The sequence below is a fragment of the Leishmania panamensis genome (genome assembly GCF_000755165.1).
Source record: "Leishmania panamensis strain MHOM/PA/94/PSC-1 chromosome 12 sequence".
In the NCBI taxonomy this organism is placed as follows: domain Eukaryota; phylum Euglenozoa; class Kinetoplastea; order Trypanosomatida; family Trypanosomatidae; genus Leishmania; species Leishmania panamensis.
In genome coordinates this window covers 55,422-73,503 of record NC_025857.1, presented here as the reverse complement: position 1 = coordinate 73,503, position 18,082 = coordinate 55,422, and the positions used below count along the sequence as shown (strand labels likewise).

Below are 18,082 nucleotides of genomic sequence, written 5' to 3'. Positions count from 1 at the left end.
AGGGAGGCGGAGAGGGTGGTAGAGAACGCCGCGCAAAATGTGAAGCAGCAGGAGGGTTGGCGTGCTTGAGTGACCAGCACACACGCGCACCTGCACGGTGTGTGCAAACACCACACCAGAGCGACGGAGAAGGAGGTTTACGTTTCTATTTTCGATTTTGTTTTTCACGTGAGACTCGCGTCGCACGCTCACGACCACTGAGGACATCGCCAGCGCGCACGTTCGTGTCCACTTCTGAAGGCCTAAATCCCGCAGGTGCCGTCCCGGAAGCGAAGACGAGCACACCTCCTCCCTACCTCAGTCAAAGTGGCACACAACGCGCCGGAAGTCCCTCCCCCACCGCGCCACGCGCCGCGTGCGCCAAAGACGAGAAAACAGCGAGAGCCGTTGTAGCCCGGCATTCCTCGTCCTTCACCTTCGTGTATGCGGGGAAGTGCGGGGGTGGGGAGGAGCGGAAAGACCGCCGTGCTTGGGTACGAGTGCTTGTGGTATGTGTGAGTGGGCTGAGTGGGGACGGAGGACGTGAGGTGAATAAGATTGAGGAGTGACCCGTGAGTCGGTGGAGGGCGAGAACGAGGGGGTGTGGTAGATTTCGCACCAGACTGCTCTTTCCTCCGCTTCCGGTGCCCGATGGCAGCCGAGACAACGACGCAGCAGCGCTGCTGATATCACTGCTGTAGGCCTTGTCCGCACCAGCACAGAGGCGCATCTGCGGTTCCGCGCTCGAGCACACCGACTGCTAAACGAATTTTTCCCAGTTACCTTCTTTTTCCCCCCGCTCCCCCGGTGCCTTGCTGAGGAGAGCCCTCTGAGCCTACCGTGTGACGCTGTTCGCTGTCGCGCAGCTTTGCCACAGTGCCCCTTGTCCGCCTTTCCCTCCTAAACGCACAGAGAGCGCTGCAGTCGGTGCTCAGTCACAGGCGTTGTACAAGTGCAGCATGAGCTCTTGCATGTTGCCCTGATTCATTTTCTCCACAAAGGCCGGGTCAGCCACGCGCAGGAAGAGGTTCTGCCGCTTCTCATCTGCCAGCGAGCTCGGCACCGATGGATCGCCCTTCTTCACGGCTGCCGCGTACTTTGCTTTCTGTGCCCGGATGAACGACAGGTCGTCACCGACACGGTCAGGGAACTTGTTCTCTGAGAAATTCATAAACCCGGCAGTGTACTCGTGTCCGGGGAAGACGAAGGTGACCGCGTCGAGGGCGTAGTTGTTATCCTGGTTGATGTGGTACACCTTTTCAATCGCGCGGCACATGTCCCTCTCGTCTCCCTCGAAGAAGGCGCCAATGCCGGCGATGAACACAGTGTCGCCTGTGAAGAGGGCGACACCGTCGTTGGGGTGCTGCGGGTGGTGCACCTTGTACAGTACGTGACCGCGGGTGTGGCACGGCGCATCGATTACCTCAACGGAGAGCTCTCCAACCTGGACCCGGTCGCCTTCGCGGACTGGCTGTGTGACAGCAGGGACGTCGTCGTTGGCACCGCCGATCACCACCACTGGCACCAAGCTATTCATCGCCTCTAGCTCGGCCTTGAGCTTCGCGTTGCCACCTGAATGATCCCAGTGCTTGTGGGTACTAAGAATGACGCGGAAGTTGTACGTGACGCCGGTGTTAGCTTGCTGCTTCAGGTGCTCCTCGATGTACTTCAAAATGGGCTTGTAGTCGGCATTCACATCCACGGCCGCGAGCGTGTGGGTGGCATGATCGTTGATCAGGTAGGAGAAGTTATCCTTAAGGGTGGGCACCACCGTGACGGAGAAGGTGGAGCCGAACTTCTTCGTGTAGTAGTTGCGCATGACGCCAGGTAGTACCTGAACAGTTCTGCGTAAATATGCGCGGGTGTTGAGTGCGTGGGTGAGAGTGGGGAGGCGCTGAAGAAAGAGCCTGTGTAGGCGGCGAAAGTGGTGGAGCGAGTAGAGCGAGATCGAGAGGAGGAGGCAGGGGGGAGGGGCAGCCATTAATGATGGGAAGGGAGAAGGGCTCTCAAGGTACGGGTGAGCAGGGACGGAAGCATACAGGAAGAGGCCGGGAGTGGGGCAGCGAGGCATGAGAGAAGCGACTTGCCAGACTTCCCTCCTAAGGACACAGTTGCCACGAGAGATGAGGGAGGTGTAGTCGATGCACGCAGGCGACAGACTAGTCCGCCGTAGCGCGGGGCAGCCCAGACGTGTATGTGGGGATGCGCATCTGCCCATAGAAGCTCCTCCCCCCTCCCCTCCCCCCACAGATGCCTCGCGGTGGAGCCGCCCATGCCGAGCGCGCGATCCGCGAGTGTGTTGTTCAGCTTCGTCGCTGCTTTTACCTTTCGTTTCTTCTGTTTGCCAGCTGCGAGCGCTGAGACACACATCACCATGCGAAGCGCCCAGACGCACCAAGGGAGACAACTTAACAGACATCGACACTCACACATGCGTAGGCTGCAAGGCCGAACACAGCGGCCACACCTGCGCCCCAAAGGGAGGGAGAAGGCAGAAGAAGATAAAGTGTGTGTGTGTGTGGGGGGGGGGGGGAGGAGGGAGAGGGGAAATAAGGAGCGTCAAGGGTGCGACCCCTGTGCCCAGACAAAGAAGCCACGCGATCTTCACGAGTAGAAGTCGTACGTCTCCTCTCCCGTCTTCTTGATCACCGTACGGTACGCATTCTCGATGTCTCGCGGCAGAATGACGTAGCGATTCTTTCGCACTGCCAGCATACCCGCTTCCTGGCAGATTGACTGGATATCAGCCCCGCTCAGCTTCTCCGGCCGCGTAACGTAGTCTTCGAGGTCCACTTCCGGCGACAGGTTCATCTTCGATGTGCACACTTGAAATACAAGGCGTTTCTGGCGGCGATCGGGGTAGGGGAACTCAATCTTGCGATCGAGGCGGCCAGGGCGTAGCAACGCGGGGTCCAGCGTATCCCAGCGGTTTGTGGCCATGATGACCTTCACGTTCGTTGTCTGGTCAAAACCATCCATCTGGGTGAGGAGCTCCACCAGCACACGCTGCACCTCGCGATCGGCACCGGTCTGGGCATCAAAGCGCTTGGTCGCGATGGAGTCGACCTCGTCAATGAAGATGATCGATGGCGCGTTCTCGCGGGCGAGGCGAAACACGTCACGCACCTTGCGAGGGCCCTCGCCGAGGAACTTCTGCACAAACTCGCTGCCGACAACGCGGATGAAGGAGGCCTTCGTGTGCCGTGCCACAGCTTTCACCAGCATAGTCTTGCCGGTGCCGGGCGGACCATAGAGCAGCACACCGCGGGGAGGGTCAATACCGATCTGCTCGTACAAGCCCGCGTGGGTCAGCGGCAGCTCCACCGCCTCGCGGATCTCCTGCTTCTGCATGTCCAGGCCACCCACGTCTGAGTACGTGACGTCGGGCCTGTCGCTCGAATTGAGCAGCGTGATCGTTGCGTCTGTTTCGCTCGGCAGCAGCTGCACGCAGGCGTTGCTGCTCTTGTGCAGGCCGACGCTGACGTTCGGCTTGAGGTGCTCCTTGTTGAGGGTAGAGAGGATTCGCACAAAGTACTGTGAGCCGCTCGTGCCGCTCACGATGCCGCGCACGCTGTCCACAGCCTCGACGAAGTTGCCGAGGACGAGGGGCACGGCCTGGATGCGCTTCACCTCCTGCTTCGCCGCGCTCTCTTCCTTCATCAGCTGATGCGTCTCGGTCCTGCAGATCATCGTCTTCAGCTGTGTGTGCTTGATATCTTTGCTAAGCTGCTCGTACTCCTCGAAGAGAGAGCGATTCGTGTGAGCGTTCTTCTCTATCTTCTTGGCGGTAAGAGCGGAGGTCCTCGTCGCCGACCCGGATGCGACGCTGAGGGTGGCCATTGTTACTCTAGAGCAGGTTTCAGTGAGGGGCAGCTGCTGACCTTTGATAGATTGAAGATGCCGACAAGGACAGTGCCAGCACGCGTCTTCTCTCACTCTTTGCTCTCCTAATAGGATGCGCCCAGAGAGCGAAAAGGGGGGAGAGAGAGAGGTAGAGGTAGAGAGAGAGCGGCGACCCGAGGATGCACCGCCGATGAACACCTTCGGAAAACAAGCCGGTCGGAGCAACCAAACAGAGGGAGAGAGCGAGAGAGAATGTATTTCAATCAAATCAACGGGGGTGTAGTTCGGCAATCACACGTGCTGCCCGTGCGTGGGTGGCGTGTTTGCGTGTGGTGCGGTGCAGTGGTGCCAAAGACGAGGCGCGACGAGAGGGGGAATTGTGCTCATTGGCGAGGAGTGCGCGAAGGAGAGAGTGAGTGAGTGAGCGAGAGAGTGAGCGAGTGCGTTGTGAATGAGAGGATTGTGGGACGACGTCCATGCGTGGCGCATGCGGTGTGCCACTCTTGCAGACTCTGCTCCTCTGCCCGCGCACAGGCTCACTGGAGTCAGCCTGTGTAGGCCCATCCTCAGCCAGCAACGGTGGAGGGGTAGGGAGGGGCCTTCGTCACGGTTGCTGCAGCAGCGCTACGAGCTGCCCGCCGAAGCCTGTCACGCTGGTATACGAACAATGATGAGTGGTGGTGGAGGTGGGGGGCGGTGAGGGTGATGCGCTTCCCTCCGTCCCCCCACTTCCATACGTTTTGATAGCACAACTCTTGTTCTTAGCGTTACAGAGTATTCTGGTAGTGCAAGAGCGTACCCGAGTATGCGAGCTCAACACACTACATCGATCCGTGCCAGCGCACACGCAGAAGCCCACGGAGACTGAGCGAAGTGGTGCACAGAGAGAGAGAGGGAGGGAGGGACAGCCAGAGATGGAGAGACGCAACACCGGAGGGAAATAAGAAAAAGCGCTTCAAAGCCGCCGTCCAAGCCCGGCGTTAGGCGCGCCGACAGGGGGCACTGGCAGGCAGGCCGCTCTACGCATGGAGGTGAAGGGGTAGCCCGACCACAGCGACTGGGCCCACCCACGGACACAGCACAGCGTAGATGTGAAGGCCAAAGGAATGTGGGAGGGAGAAGATGAGCGCACAGACACGCGCAACGTACAATGAAGGAGAGAGGGCGGGGCGGGCGGAGGAGGCGGGTCTGTAGCCGACGACTCTCTACAGACGAGAAGGGCAACACCGGAGGACGCAGACGGGCAGTGCTGCGCCGCAGCAAATAAAAGTGCGAGGAGAGGGCAAAGTGGTGAGAGAGAGAGAGGGGGGGGGGAATAGAGAGCGCCGTGCAGGCGACGTGCGAGGCTGGTCGAGGGACGTGGCACCGTGAAAGCCTGAGGTGAGGGGCGAGCGGAGGGAGAGAGGGAGGGAAGGGTGAGTTTGTGTGTGCGTGTGTAGGGAGTCAAAGCAAAGGACAAAACGAACCCGAGTAAGCAAAGACAAACAGGGGAGAGAGGATGGGGCCCATCACAGCAGGCGTTCGGCGCGTAGCTCTGGAATGGAGGGCCGCCCCCCCTTGATGAATTGGAGTAGAGCAAACAATGTACGTAAGAAACAGTGCCGAAGATGCCGGCTCGTGCTTGTGGACATTCCCCCCTCCTCCCCACGGCAGAGACGAGCACCTACCCATGAAGAGAAGCTCTTACTTCGCATTGCGCGAGGCTTCCGCGTCGCCTAGCACGTTGGCGCGGACCCCTTCACCTTCATTACTGCTGCTTCGCGTCTCCACTGGCGCAGCGCTGCCTTCTGATCGTCACTGGTGACGGGCGGGACCGGCGCGTCTTCCTGCTGTAGTTGCTTGAGCATCTCCAGCGTTGCAGAGGCTGCTGGAAGCGCCGCTGTCTTGGGGCTGCGCGATTGAGGAGACGTACGCTGCTGTTTCTGAGTGGTGTGATACGAGACGCGCGCGGCGGCAGCCCTGTAGGGAGTCGCCTTCGGCGAAGGATGCTGCCGCAACCGTGCTGATTCAGAGGAGATGCTTTCCCCACTCTGGAGGGTGGGGCGTAGAGTGGGCGAGCGTCTGGAAACAATGGAGGGGTGCAGAGCAGGCAATGCACCACTGAGAGGCGTCACCAGACTGGCAATAACCGCTGCCGAGGCACCGTTGGCGCTCGTCGGTTGCGCCCATCCGGACTGACGCCGCGCTGTGCTCAGCTGCATGGGGCTGCAGGCCGCACGTGGGCCACCGTTGCGGCTCTCCGCACCTCTACTACCCTTGCAGAACGCCTGCATACCGTATGACGGCCAGGTGGCCGGGATGGAGCCTGCAGCTCCGGAGAGTGCTGTCAGGCTTTCCGTGGCGGCAGCCGGACCGTTGGAGCAGACGCTCTCATCCTGCGTTGCGGAAACTAAGTTGACTGACAACAACGGCGCCTCACGATGGCGGTGGCGGGACTTCTGCCGCTTCGGTGACGGTTGCACTCGCTCAGTGGATTTACAGCCGCGCTGAGCGACGTGATCTTGCGCCTCCAATCCAGCGATGACTGGCTGCTCGGGCATCATCAGGATCCCGCTGCCGCTGGAGACAGGCGCCTCGCCTAAACTATTGGCGCTTCCGCTCCTCGATACACACCACGACGCTGCGCCTGTGTCAGAACTACTTCGAGAGCTGCCGCTCTCCATGTGCGGCGAGTGCTGGGGATCACGCACAGTTTTGCAGGCAGTTGATGCACGAGAAAGCTGCGAACCATTCGTGACATCACGCGAGTTCATTGGCCTACCCAAGCCGCAGATTTCAGGGCGTGTGTGCATCTCGGGTGACTGGCGCACGCGCGGAGAGTGCGGTGGGGCCTTGCGCTTTGCCTCGAAGCGGCGAATCGCCTCCGATACGCGGTTGCGCAGAGCTGACGACGCATCATTGTTACCACAATAGCCTCTGCCATGGAGGTTCACGGCGGTAGTACTTGTGCGTCCGCTGAACAGGACAGATGCCGAAGTTGGGGGAGTCGATGCCGCAGCAGGGACAGGTTTTGCAAAGCGCTTCCGCGCCTGGTGTCCAGAGCTGGATTGGCGGCTCGTTTGTGTAGGAGTCGGTGGAGCGGTACTGCTGGGCATCTGCGCTGAATCGGCCTGCGTACTTGACGTTCTGCTCTGCGCCGCGCTCACGACTTTGACAGTGTTGCCCCTATTTGTAGCTTTCTTCTTTTCCTCTACCGTGTGCGTGCGCAAGGGTTTCTTTGAGGGCGTGTCCACATGGCGGCACCGGCGTCGGTGCGCTGTGGTGTTAGTGAGCGCACCCTCTTCATCCGCCGCCCCTTCCTCGTCCTCAGTCGCTTCACCTTCCTCTCCTTTTCCTAGTGCTCCCTCAGCTCGTGCGAGACGACGCTGAAGCAACTCACACTGCTGGCAGGCCGTTCGCAGTGCCATCCACAGCTCTTCCTTAGTGGCATTCGCGTTACGAAGCACCTCATGGACAGTTGGAGGCACGGCCACCTGGGTGATGAGAGAGGACATGGTGATATACGCGACATCCCCGTCCCTCGATCGCGCCGCACCGTGGCGATCGCTATTGTGGTCGTGGTTAGGCCTACGTTCCTTCGTCCCATCGTCGCGGCTCCCTCCTGGTTTGATGTCGCGGCTACAGTCGCCATGGTCGTGAGGGTTACCCGCATGGCCTGACCTCTCCGATGGGCGACTGCGCTGCTCCGCATCCGTGATGGTGTACCGCGCGAGGTGCATGCTGGGGGAAGCGGTGGATGAAAACCTCAAATCGGACGAGCTGCTTTCGCTCTCATCGGTGTGCTGCGACGATACCTCAGGAGGCAAACCGCTTTCTGTTGGGGAGCAGCCAGTGACCGGAGCAGAGGAGGAACCGGCACCTTCGCACTCCAGCAACAACGGCGCCTGCGTTGCAGTAGCCTTGGTAAAGGTGTGGCTCTTGCTTTCCTTCGCCTGAGGACCACTTTGCGTGACAGCAGTGACAGAGCAGCTAGTTAGAGAGCTCGCAACACTGCGAGGAGGGACGACATCGCTGCAGCCGACGCCCGCTGCCTGCCTTTGCCGAGTCACGGATGGCGTTGCTGCGGTCGCTGCTGCTGTCCCATCATCAGGCAGGTCAGTACCCGCCGGTCGCCGCTTCTCAATGGCGGGGTGCACCCAGGTAAGGAGTGGCGCAGTGACTCCCGTCGACTCTGATCGGCCCTCTGCCTCCACATGCCCCACCGCTGCGGCGGCGCCAGCATCTGAGGCATCTTCATGACCGGCTCGAGTGCTGCTGCTGCTCAGCGGCGGCAGTACGCGGGATTTTTCTGTCGGGGTCGTCCGAGTCGACGAGGACGCCGCCAATGATGCCGCCGCGTCAGCCCAGAGGAAGAAGGTTTGATAGAGGCGGTGACTAACGTTAGAGAGATTCCGGCCCCTGGGAGAAGAGAAGAACAGGACGCATGCGGAGACGCCAGCGGTTGTTAGGGGAGTCGTTGCGCTGCTGCTGTTTAGAGCAGCAGCGGTACTCGTGTCACAGCTCAGCTGTGGTTCAATTTGTTGGCAAGACGAGGGTGTGCCAAGCGGCCCCGCACTCACCTTAGACACCGCCGTTGTGGGTGTGGAAGAGGAAATCGGCGCGAGAATTGGATTCACCACACTACTACTCGCGCCGTCTCCAGCAGCAGTTCTTGCGGTGCCGGCACCGTGGAGGAGGGTGAATAGCTGGGGTCGCAGGAGTGACGATGTAGAGTCGGTAATGTCTGTCGAGGACGACATCTGGTGCAGCAGGGGCTCATGATCCTGTGTGTCTGACACAGCGTGGTGTTCGGCATCGATGCGCTCAGCCTCACAGTCTTTGTTGCCTCTCCCTGAAGTGGTTACAGAGGCACCAGGAGTACCTGTGAGAGCGCTGGCAGAGGTGAACGATGAACACATTCGCTCCTGCGTCCTACGCTCTGGTGTCATGCTGGCCTTTTCGGGTTTACCTTCTTTGCTGCCACCGTCTGAGTCAGGCGGGGCGGGGAATGACGACTGCGCCAGCGGCATGGCAGCAGCAGCAGCAGACGGTCACCTCGAACTCGGCTACAAAGGGGAAGCAGATGTCAGAAACTAAGACACAGAGAAGTCCAATCAGACCTGAGCGACAAGCAAGTCAACGAGGCGTACGGAGTCGATCAGGAGACAAAGTCGATCCGACGCTTCTGAGGGGCGCAAGACACGAGGCGGCAGGATAAGAGGTGGAGGAAAGAAGCCGATAACGACAGAGAAGTGGGAGATCAACGATGTGCGCGTGTTGCCCTTCGGCTCCTGCGGCGAGCACACACGGGGCGACAGCAAATAAATCAGAGAGAAAGCAGCAGAGGTGCTGAAGCTTCACTGCAGGAGCTCACTGGGCAGTAACAACGTGTGTGTGTGTGTGTGTGCGGGAGCGGGTGAGGAGGTAAAGCGATGCGGCACCCAGACAGAGGGAGGTAGAAGAACAGGAAACACTCAAGAAGATGCCGCAGCAGGAGCAGGATCAGTCACGATGACTCGAGTACGGAAGTGGTGGGTGGAGAGATACCAGTGATGATGAAGGAAAGAAGAGAAAGCTAAGAGAGAGACACGTGGCCAAGCATACAAGCGACGACAGATTGGCAGGGCTGCGCGTGCCTGAGCGGGGGTGAATGCAAAGATGAGGAAGGGAGAGGAGGGAGAGACACGATTGCCTAACAGTGCGAAAAACGAAAGTGTTGTAGGGCCAATTAAAGTAGGCGAATGCAGGTAGAAAGAGATGTATAAAGAGGCAGCGGCTGGGAGCCCACGAATGCGGCTACCTTCGCTTTACCCCAGTACACGGGCTCACACACACACACACAGAGCCGCACCTACAGGGACGGGGGGGGGACAGGATAGCTCGAACAAGTGCGATGTACGGTGGGTGCGCCCGGTCTATATGAAACAGCACCTACCGAGCACGGCTTCTCGTCTGCAGCTGAGAACAACGCTTGGAGGACTTTGGATACCAGTACGACTCGCCTGGGCGCGGACACACACGATAACACAGGGGAGATCAAAGTGGCAAAGGATGCGGTCGTCTGTTCATCCTTGTGTGAAATGGCGTCCTGGCGAAACACCACAGCAAATCTGCGAAGCACGCAGCTGAGGGGTAGGGTTGAGGACAATGACAGCGATGCCTGTCAGCTCTACTCACTCGAGAACAGGCTTGAAGAGACAGAAGAAGCAAGAGAACAATGCGCACTGCTAGTCAATGAAGCAAGGTGGAAGACACAGAAGGGGATGTCGTGAGAGACGCACACCCCACACGCTCCTGCACGGCGCCGACTCACCAGAGAACAGGACCAAACCAAACACGGCGTAGTGGGGGAGAGTAGGAGCACGGGAAAAGAAAGCAGCGAGAGACAAGGGAGGAGGACCGTGATGTATGTGGGCGAGGTAAAGCCACAGTGACGATGGAAAGCCCACGAGAGAGGCAGATATGGTGCCGGAAGAGAAGGAGGAGACTCAAGCTGTAGAGCGTGGAGAGAAGAGACACGGTGGGCCCAGTAAAACGGCGAGAGGGCAGGAGGACGTTAGCGCCAGGAAAGACGCGAGATGCTTCTGTAGCCAGCAGCGTCGTCTGCAGTGTAGCAGGAAGGGCGGGGGATAAGAATGATAAGCACAAACCCACCCACCCACACACACACACACACAGACACGCAGACACGCTCACAGACAAGCGCTCACGCAGCGCTCTCCAGTGTCCCTGTAGGCGCGAGAAGTTCGACGGAGAAGAAAAAGCTCCACAAGACGTTGGCACGAGAAGGCGAAGAACACACACACACACACACACACGAGGCGACGCGTGAGTGTGCGCGAGGGCGTCAACCACGCCTACGCACAGGGGAGGAGGAGCGCAGCGGTGGAAGGCAGCGACCCGAACGTCAGAGCGAGGAAAGTAGGCGCAATGCACAAGCGAGGTGCCACCATGCGCTTGTCTGTGTGGGTGGGGTGTCCCCTAATGTCCGTAAAAAAAAAAATATAGCCGCCCTTCTGCACAAGAGAGAGAGGAGGGGGGGAGGGGGGAGATTGGCACTACCCAACAACAAGCCTTGATTGAGTGAACACCTGCGTGTGTGTGTGCATGTGTGTGTAATGCCCAAGAGGGGGGAGGGAGAGGTAGCGGATGGGTGCTAGAGGCAAGCGTAGACACAACACAGAGTGCGAGCGCAGCCGTATGTCGGCAATGCCCCACGCACGTCGGTGTAACATCACGAGGACAGCACAAGAGAGAGAAACGAGCAGCTTTTCTTTCTATCTATTTCTTCTACCACAAGCAACTTAGCAGGCACAGGCTTGCAGCCACAGTCTACCGACGTCTGTCCCCCCACAACCCAATCTTGGTTGCCTGGGACAAGCCGCCTGCCGCGGAGTCGGGCCATGCGTCTCACGGGCCCCCTTCTCGTCTTTCCCTGGGTACGCGCTGCGCGATGGGGACTACCCGGACTTGTGGGTGGACGCCGCGCCTTGGTGCGAACGGGCCGCGTTCAGGGCCCAGCTCGAGGGCGGAGGCGGTAGCGTCTGCCGTGCGGGTAACAAAGGGTGGTCCGGGTGCATGCCCGATGGGTTCGAGGAGGAGGCCGGCCAGCCACAGGTCAAGTCCCTCGGAGACTCTCCAGAGCGGAGTCTGGAGGACTTGATAGTGCCGCTTGGGGTGCTCCCGCCATGCTTCCGGCATCTGTGCTGCACCAGCCCACTCGGTCGGGTGTGGGAGATGCCGCGTGTTTCGCACACGTGCGCTTCGGGGCTGGTTGGTGCGGATCTCTCCGTGCCTTGTTCACGTGCGATACCCCCCGGCCAGCTGAGCTTCACAGCGCGTGCCGCCCCCGGCGGGACGTCGCCGTGAGTCTGTGGCAGCAGCGGGTGTGCCAGGCGGGAGGGCCCCGTGCATAAGCGTGCGCTTGCGCACCGAGAGTGTGGCTGTGGACTCCTGCGATCCCACGCACGGTGAGGTGGGCGGCATCATCCGGGAGCACGCAAAGTGTGCATAGAAAGGGAGGAGTCACTCTACAGGGGTGGACGCGCAGAGTCGCACACAGGGAGAAGGGCCTGGTGCCGTGAGAACAGGGGGCTACATGAGTGCGCCGGTGATGACAGGGACTAGAGTGCTCAGTGCTGCACCTCCGTACTTGCGGTTCCGGCCAGTAACATGGCGAGATGCCCCCGCGTGGCTATGAGGAGCAAATGAAGCCAAAGGTGTCGCTCCGTCATGGTACGCGTCTCTCCTCATTGGATCTCACCTGTGCTCCCCTCCACCCCCGACGCTGTTCACCATTCACGTTTGACTTGTCGCCGGTAACCTGCCTTCCCTGCTGAGCAATTAAGAGTCAAACGACACGCATAAATGTCATGACGAGTGTAGTAAGCGGCTGAATCCTCAGGTCATCCCCACCCACCAACACACACACACACAGCGCAGCGATGCGCACTCTGCTGTCTGCTGTCTGCGCCCTCTGAAGCCCCAGCTTCGAGCCTTGTTCTACTCGTCGTCAGTGTCTAAGCTTGCGTCGCTGCAACTTGAGCTAAGTGCGGCCGCGCCGTGCTCGGCGCCACTATGCTTGCGGTGCTCCTCTGCGCTGTGGTGGTTGGGATTGACACTGTAACGCCGGGTGCCCTTGGGGGTGGACATTAGCCGACGCGGCCGTGGCGATGCGAAAGCCTGGTCAGTACTGCTGCTGTCACTCAAGAATGCGGATGTGTCCTTCCTGGCGCCGAGGGGAGAGGCCACAGCAGTCCTCAAGGTCGTGGCAGACGCCCCCTGATGTTCCACCGTGCGCAGCAACGTATGACGTGAGCGTGACCCGCTGCTGTCAACCGACGCAGAGCTGCACTTGTTTGCGGCATGCGAGGCCGTATTGAGAGCGGCGCTGCACGCCGTGTCGTTTTTCAGCCTTTCGTTGAAGATCTGCAGGACTTCAGGAGCGAAGTGAATCGGTTTGACGGCGGTATCACCGACAGAGGTGGCGCTTCGAGCCCCTAGCGAGGCGTGGCGGGACTCCCACAAGCGCTGCAGCCTCGCCGCTACTGAAAGTGCGGGATCAGCGATGCATTTAGTTGTCTGCTCTTCCTTCCCTGGCAACACGTCGCGTGACACCGCTCCTTCGTACGCGACGGGCACCTTCTCATACAAGATGATGTACGGCGTCTCCCACGCAGAGTAGACACCACCTCCGTACCCGTGTAGGATGTGGCGCATCGTGTCCGGCTCAACTATCTGCACGCTGGAGTCGTTAAGCATCACCCAGTTCTCGTACAGGCGGCCGCCGCTCACGGACACGGCAGCGGTTGGCAGAGTTGGCAGTGAGGAAAGCGTTGGGGACCGCACCGTCTCCCCTGTGCCGGCCGAGAAGGAAACCAACGTGGGCCCATCCTTCGACTGTTGTCCTGCGCCTTCCACATCGGTGCACCTTGACGAAGCGCCGCCCGCGTCCACTGTTGTCTGAACCACTTCCGCATTGGAGAAGTGGGTTTCTGTGGAAAGGCAACTCGTCAGGGCGGCCCCCAGCTCCTCCACATACGCGCGCATGGACCGCAGGTCCGCATCAGCACTCACATGGTGCTCGTCTTCGTCGTGGTTGATGTCATCGATGTTCACCTGTGCCGGTGCTGCTACCGGACGGCGTGTGAGGGTAAAATAGTGGCCGCTACTCGGGGTGAAGCCACTGTGGATAATGATGGACTGCAGACGGTACGCAATCCACACTGGAGCCGCCGGTGTCGCAGAGCGCGGTGCTGTAGGGGCTCGATGGGAAGGGGTGTTGTGGTGATGGTTGTCTTCGTGTTGTGTGCTGGCGTCGCCGTCCTCTTCGTTGGTCACCCCAGGCGGGCGGTTGGGCCCCTGTGAGCAGGCAGGGAATGCCGGTACCCCATTTAGCGCCGTGATCTCGGGGTACACCGGAACGATGATGACTTCATTGAGGGGTACACCATCGGCGATTTTGTCGCAGGACTGCGTGACGCGCTGGTACGCGAAGCGGTTCAGCTGAATAGCGAGGTAGTAGGGGAGGCCACCTCCCGCTGCCGTGCTGGTCAGCGGTTGTGGCAGCGCCGAAGCCTTCTCCACGCACGCCGACCCGCCGTGGGGAGGGGAATGCGCACCTGCTGCAAGGGGTTTAGGCGACTCCCCTTCAACGTGGAGTTCCCCCGTTGCCACGGCGGCTACACAGCCGGAAGTGACGCACGTATGCTGCACGACGCCCACGCCTTTATCGGGCACATCTGCTGCTACCACATCGGCCCCCGTTCCGCCCTCCACTTCGATCTCCGCGACAAGGTGTGTTGTGAGCTCGGTGTTGGTGCATCGACGGCAGTGCTCGCAGTCCAGGGCGTTGCTGCCGTACAGAAGTTCCTTGTTGAGAGTCGGGTGGAGCGCATAGAGCAACAGATGCTGCAGCGTCTTGCATGCCTCGTTGGCTGCCACCATCGAGGGCGGCAGCGGCGATGTGACGGAATGAGGTTCGGCCACACCGCGAACCACAGTATGGCGCAGAGTCGGTGCTGTCTTCTCGTTAGTTCTCTCTTCGGCCCCCTCCTCTGTGCGCTCCGCCGTTTCCAGCCCTGCGGAGGCTGCTGCTGCGATGGGCATGTTGCCTGACAAGTCGGCTGTTGGCGTGTCTGCGTACGTGGTGGTAACAGCGGTGGCGCGGGCGAAGTGGTGCACTTCCACTTGGCTCACCAACCGATCCGTCCCAGCCGCTGGCGCAGAGGGAGCCGAGGCAGAGCGCAGGAGTGGGATGGAGAGATCCCAGAAAGTGTCATTGTGCAGGCGCCTGCGCTGGCAGGTCACACACGTAATCGTCGTCGCCGTTCGGCCGCTAAACCAACTCGCCACCACCGCCCCCTCGGGCTGGCTCGGCACGTCCAGGTTGTCCATCAGTGCGTGCCAGAATTCCGAGGCGTCGTGCTGTCGATAGTCATCGAACGGCGGGGGCAGGTGTGGAGTGAGGTAGTCTGGCAGTACTGCGTGGCGTTTGTGGTGGTGCTTCCCACGCCACTGGAGCTCACCGAGCAGAAGCGCCATAGCGAGGCGACAACCGTACTTGGTAAAGAGAGTCTCCATCGCCTTGGAATCGACGGCATGTTCGGCCACAGTAGTCCGGTGATCTGCGTGCGCTGAGTGGCCGAAGACGGTGTCCTGCACTCGAGCGATGAGGTCGTCACAGAACAAGGTAGCGCTGCCGAGCAGCTGGACAACGCTGTTGAGGAAGCACGTGTTGCCACTGTTCCGAAGCCCAACGTAGCCTGGCACAGCAGAGAGCTGGGATAGTGCGGCCACGCTGGAACCCTGCGTTGGCGACACAGTTATTGACGACGGTGATTCTGTCAGAAGCCCAGAGAGGGTGGCGTTGGCTCCGTCGTTCGCACCGGCAGAGGCGATACCATTTGGGGAAAACGTGCTTACCTCTTTAATCCCACGCAGCGCCGAGTTGCGAGCAGTTGTGGTGTAGGGCCCCGCTATCACCGCTTGAAGCGCCATCTTGTTGCAGGAGTTCACGCACCACTGAGGACCATGCGCGTAGGTGTTGTGCAGTAGATCAGTGTGTAAGTCGCACCGGTCAATGCCACCATTGTTGTACGACCACGCGTCTGGCTTGTCGGCGTCGAAGAGGCCGTTCCACTCCAGCATCTGTTTCACCTTGAAGAGCAGAGGATTGACGGGGTGCAGTGCGTACACCTGGTGCCGTAGCACGATAAAGCGCGTGCACAGTCGATGCATCTGCAGCAGCAGGCAGCGCTGATCCTCGCCGAGTATCGCGCAGGCTGCGGTATTGAAGGCTTGCCGACTTCTCGCATCACCCGTCGTGAGAGACCAGGACACTGCAAACTGGCTCAAAGTCTCAGCTACGGGGGAGAACACCATCCACACGCTCTGCGGTAGGTGGCCGGATGCGCCAAAGAGCTTATGGAAGCGCTCCGTTGTATAGGCGTGCGCAGGTGCCGCCGTGAAGGTTTGGTTTGCTGCTGTCAGTGCGATTGCGGTGGCGATAGGTTTCGTGGCGGTGGGGGACGTGGGTGTGGCACAGAGAGTATTGCTGTCTGTGCGCGGGGCCAGTGGGGTTGTCTGAGCGCCGTGCTTCTCCATCCGCATTGCCACAGCTCTCCTAGCGGAAGATGAGGATAGGAGGCTGACGTTGGTTTTACTTGTGTCGGAGTGACCTGCGCCACTTGTTCCCGTGCCTACCACCTTTCCCATCACCCTGGCTACTTCTCCGTCCGACGGATGAAAAGCGGCGATGGCAGCAGCCGCGGTGTTTGGCGCCGGCGCCTGCGTCGGCAGGGACGCGCCCTCAACGGCGAAGAAGTCAAGGAGGGACACGAGAGAGTAGAGATTTGCCACGAGGCGGCAAAGGTGTCGACATGATCGACCGAGCTGCGCTTGGCGCAAGTCCTGCACCCGCTCATCCTCGTCGGTCAGACACCTTGTCACCTTGCCAGTCGACTGGAGCGCCGCCGTCGCGAGCGCGTGCATCTCCTTCGCCTCATGATTTATCATGCACGTTACCTCGGCCGCTGCCCGATGGACCTCGTGGAGTGCGTTGTTCATCTCAGCGGTGAACTGCAGACGGCGGCCAGGCATCTGGAAACCAGTGGCGGCGGCGGCTCCGGGCGTGGACGCCGGGGGCTTGACAGATTCCTCTGCCGCTGCGCCACCTGCGCTGAGCGAGTCGGCCTCTGTGTCGGCGCTGTACATGGACGCCACGCCGTACCCAATGAAGGCAGTGAGCATACCGATGTAAAGTGGCACAGAGGCGCGGCTTGCGGTCTGCACGAGTGCGCGCCGAGCAACGCTGAATTGAAGGAAGGGATGTGCACTGCAGTGGTGATTCGGTGGCTGATATGTTGCCCGCCAGCGCGCTACAGGGACGACTCCCTGCACGGAAGTCTGTACCGCTTCACTGTGCTCCGCCACCTGCACATCCATCTGCCTGGACTCGAGCGCCGTGTAGGGAAGCAGCGGCGGTTGCACCACCGGCGAGGGGCCAAGCGACTGCACTGATGCCTGCGCTGCCGGCGGTGTCGACTCCACGGCGTCGAAGATCCGCATCGGCGGTGTTGATAAGCGACAGTGCCGCAGTACACCGCGCATCAATGACACGCCAATCTGCGTCAGATTAAGACGCACGACTTTCGCTCGCCATAGTTCAATGGTGTCGACTCGGCCAAGTATGAACTCCACTGGATCGCCAAACGACACCTGATCAGCACGGAAACTCGCAGCAACGACCAACTCCGCGGGGGGTGACGGCGGCGCCGGTTCCAGCTCCGGCTCCTGGTGAATCATTGTGTTGTCACGCTCCACCTGCGTGTCTGCTGCTCCTGCAGACGCGCTCTCCTCGCTGAGCTTGGCCATGTTTCCATCCAATGCTGCTCCCAGCTATCGTGCGTGTGTACGTCGGCGTGAGGGGTGTGGCGCTCTATGTCTGTGCAGCGAGGCGTTTCCTTTTCGTTGCCACCTGGCGTGTTTAGCCCCGCTCCCGCTCTGGGTGCGTGTGTCTCCGCCTGTGGCCTCAGCAAAGAAGGGCTCAAGCGCCGCGGGGTCGGAGCACGGAAAGGAAGGCAGCTCTAGCACTGTCGTCACAGCTGCCAGCCAGGCGCATGAGTGTGCAACGAGCAAAGTGCTAGAAGGATGAGCGGCACGGAGAAGAAGAGCTGCCAACATGGGCAGGCGTGATGAGCCGTCCGCGGAGGGTGGGGAGAGAAAGGGGGGAGGAGAACACAGTGAGTCGCAGGAGGCGGCAAGGGGTGGTGTGGTGTGGCGCACGGTGCTGCGGGCGTGCCGTTCGAGTGCGCGCCTGCACACCAGGAACGAGAGCAGATGTAGCAGTCGAGAGCTGCGCATCGGACAACAAGAGCCCAACTGAGCTTTCTTTCCCTCTTCGCACTTTCATAGGGAGGAGGAGAGGCAGAGAAGGAATTACGCAAGGGGCACACTGGTGACAACCTCAGAGGTGATGCAGCTGCGTAAGGCCAAGCAGGCATGCATACACTGCCCCGCTGGTCAGAAGAGGTGCTGCGCAGCGCCTGCTTGGACCGGCGCTACGGGGCGAGTGTCATGTCATCACCAAAAACACTCAAACACCCCACCTCGTGTCCTCTCACCATGCTGCTCACCTTTTCATGGTGCGCTGTTGTCGGCGAAGGGCGCGGTGGCGCACGGAGAAGACCTCACTAATGAGAGAGAGAGAACTGAAGAAGGGAGAGGGCGCGCATGTGCAGGGTAGGGGAAGGGGGCTCACTGGTGACGGCTTTTTCCCCCA

General features: G+C 60.4%; 4 protein-coding genes across 4 annotated transcripts, besides 1 other annotated feature; all 4 read right to left on the bottom strand.

Moving 5' to 3' along the window:
- Positions 1-910: 910 nt before the first annotated feature.
- On the bottom strand, positions 911-1,798 carry LPMP_120230 (hydroxyacylglutathione hydrolase, putative; the record flags this gene model as incomplete). Its single annotated transcript, XM_010698702.1, has 1 exon — positions 911-1,798. One exon carries the CDS (start codon positions 1,796-1,798, stop codon positions 911-913), a length of 888 nt encoding a protein of 295 aa, XP_010697004.1.
- A 785-nt stretch (positions 1,799-2,583) lies between these two features.
- Positions 2,584-3,669, bottom strand: LPMP_120220 (proteasome regulatory ATPase subunittcc1l8.3, putative; the record flags this gene model as incomplete). Its single annotated transcript, XM_010698701.1, has 1 exon — positions 2,584-3,669. The coding sequence occupies one exon, from the start codon at positions 3,667-3,669 to the stop codon at positions 2,584-2,586; it is 1,086 nt and encodes a 361-aa protein (XP_010697003.1).
- A 1,868-nt stretch (positions 3,670-5,537) lies between these two features.
- Positions 5,538-8,831, bottom strand: LPMP_120210 (hypothetical protein; the record flags this gene model as incomplete). Its single annotated transcript, XM_010698700.1, has 1 exon — positions 5,538-8,831. One exon carries the CDS (start codon positions 8,829-8,831, stop codon positions 5,538-5,540), a length of 3,294 nt encoding a protein of 1,097 aa, XP_010697002.1.
- A 2,259-nt stretch (positions 8,832-11,090) lies between these two features.
- Positions 11,091-11,739: a repeat region.
- Positions 11,740-12,303: 564 nt separating this feature from the next.
- Positions 12,304-17,175, bottom strand: LPMP_120200 (ubiquitin hydrolase, putative; the record flags this gene model as incomplete). Its single annotated transcript, XM_010698699.1, has 1 exon — positions 12,304-17,175. One exon carries the CDS (start codon positions 17,173-17,175, stop codon positions 12,304-12,306), a length of 4,872 nt encoding a protein of 1,623 aa, XP_010697001.1.
- Between the last annotated feature and the right edge of the window lie 907 nt (positions 17,176-18,082).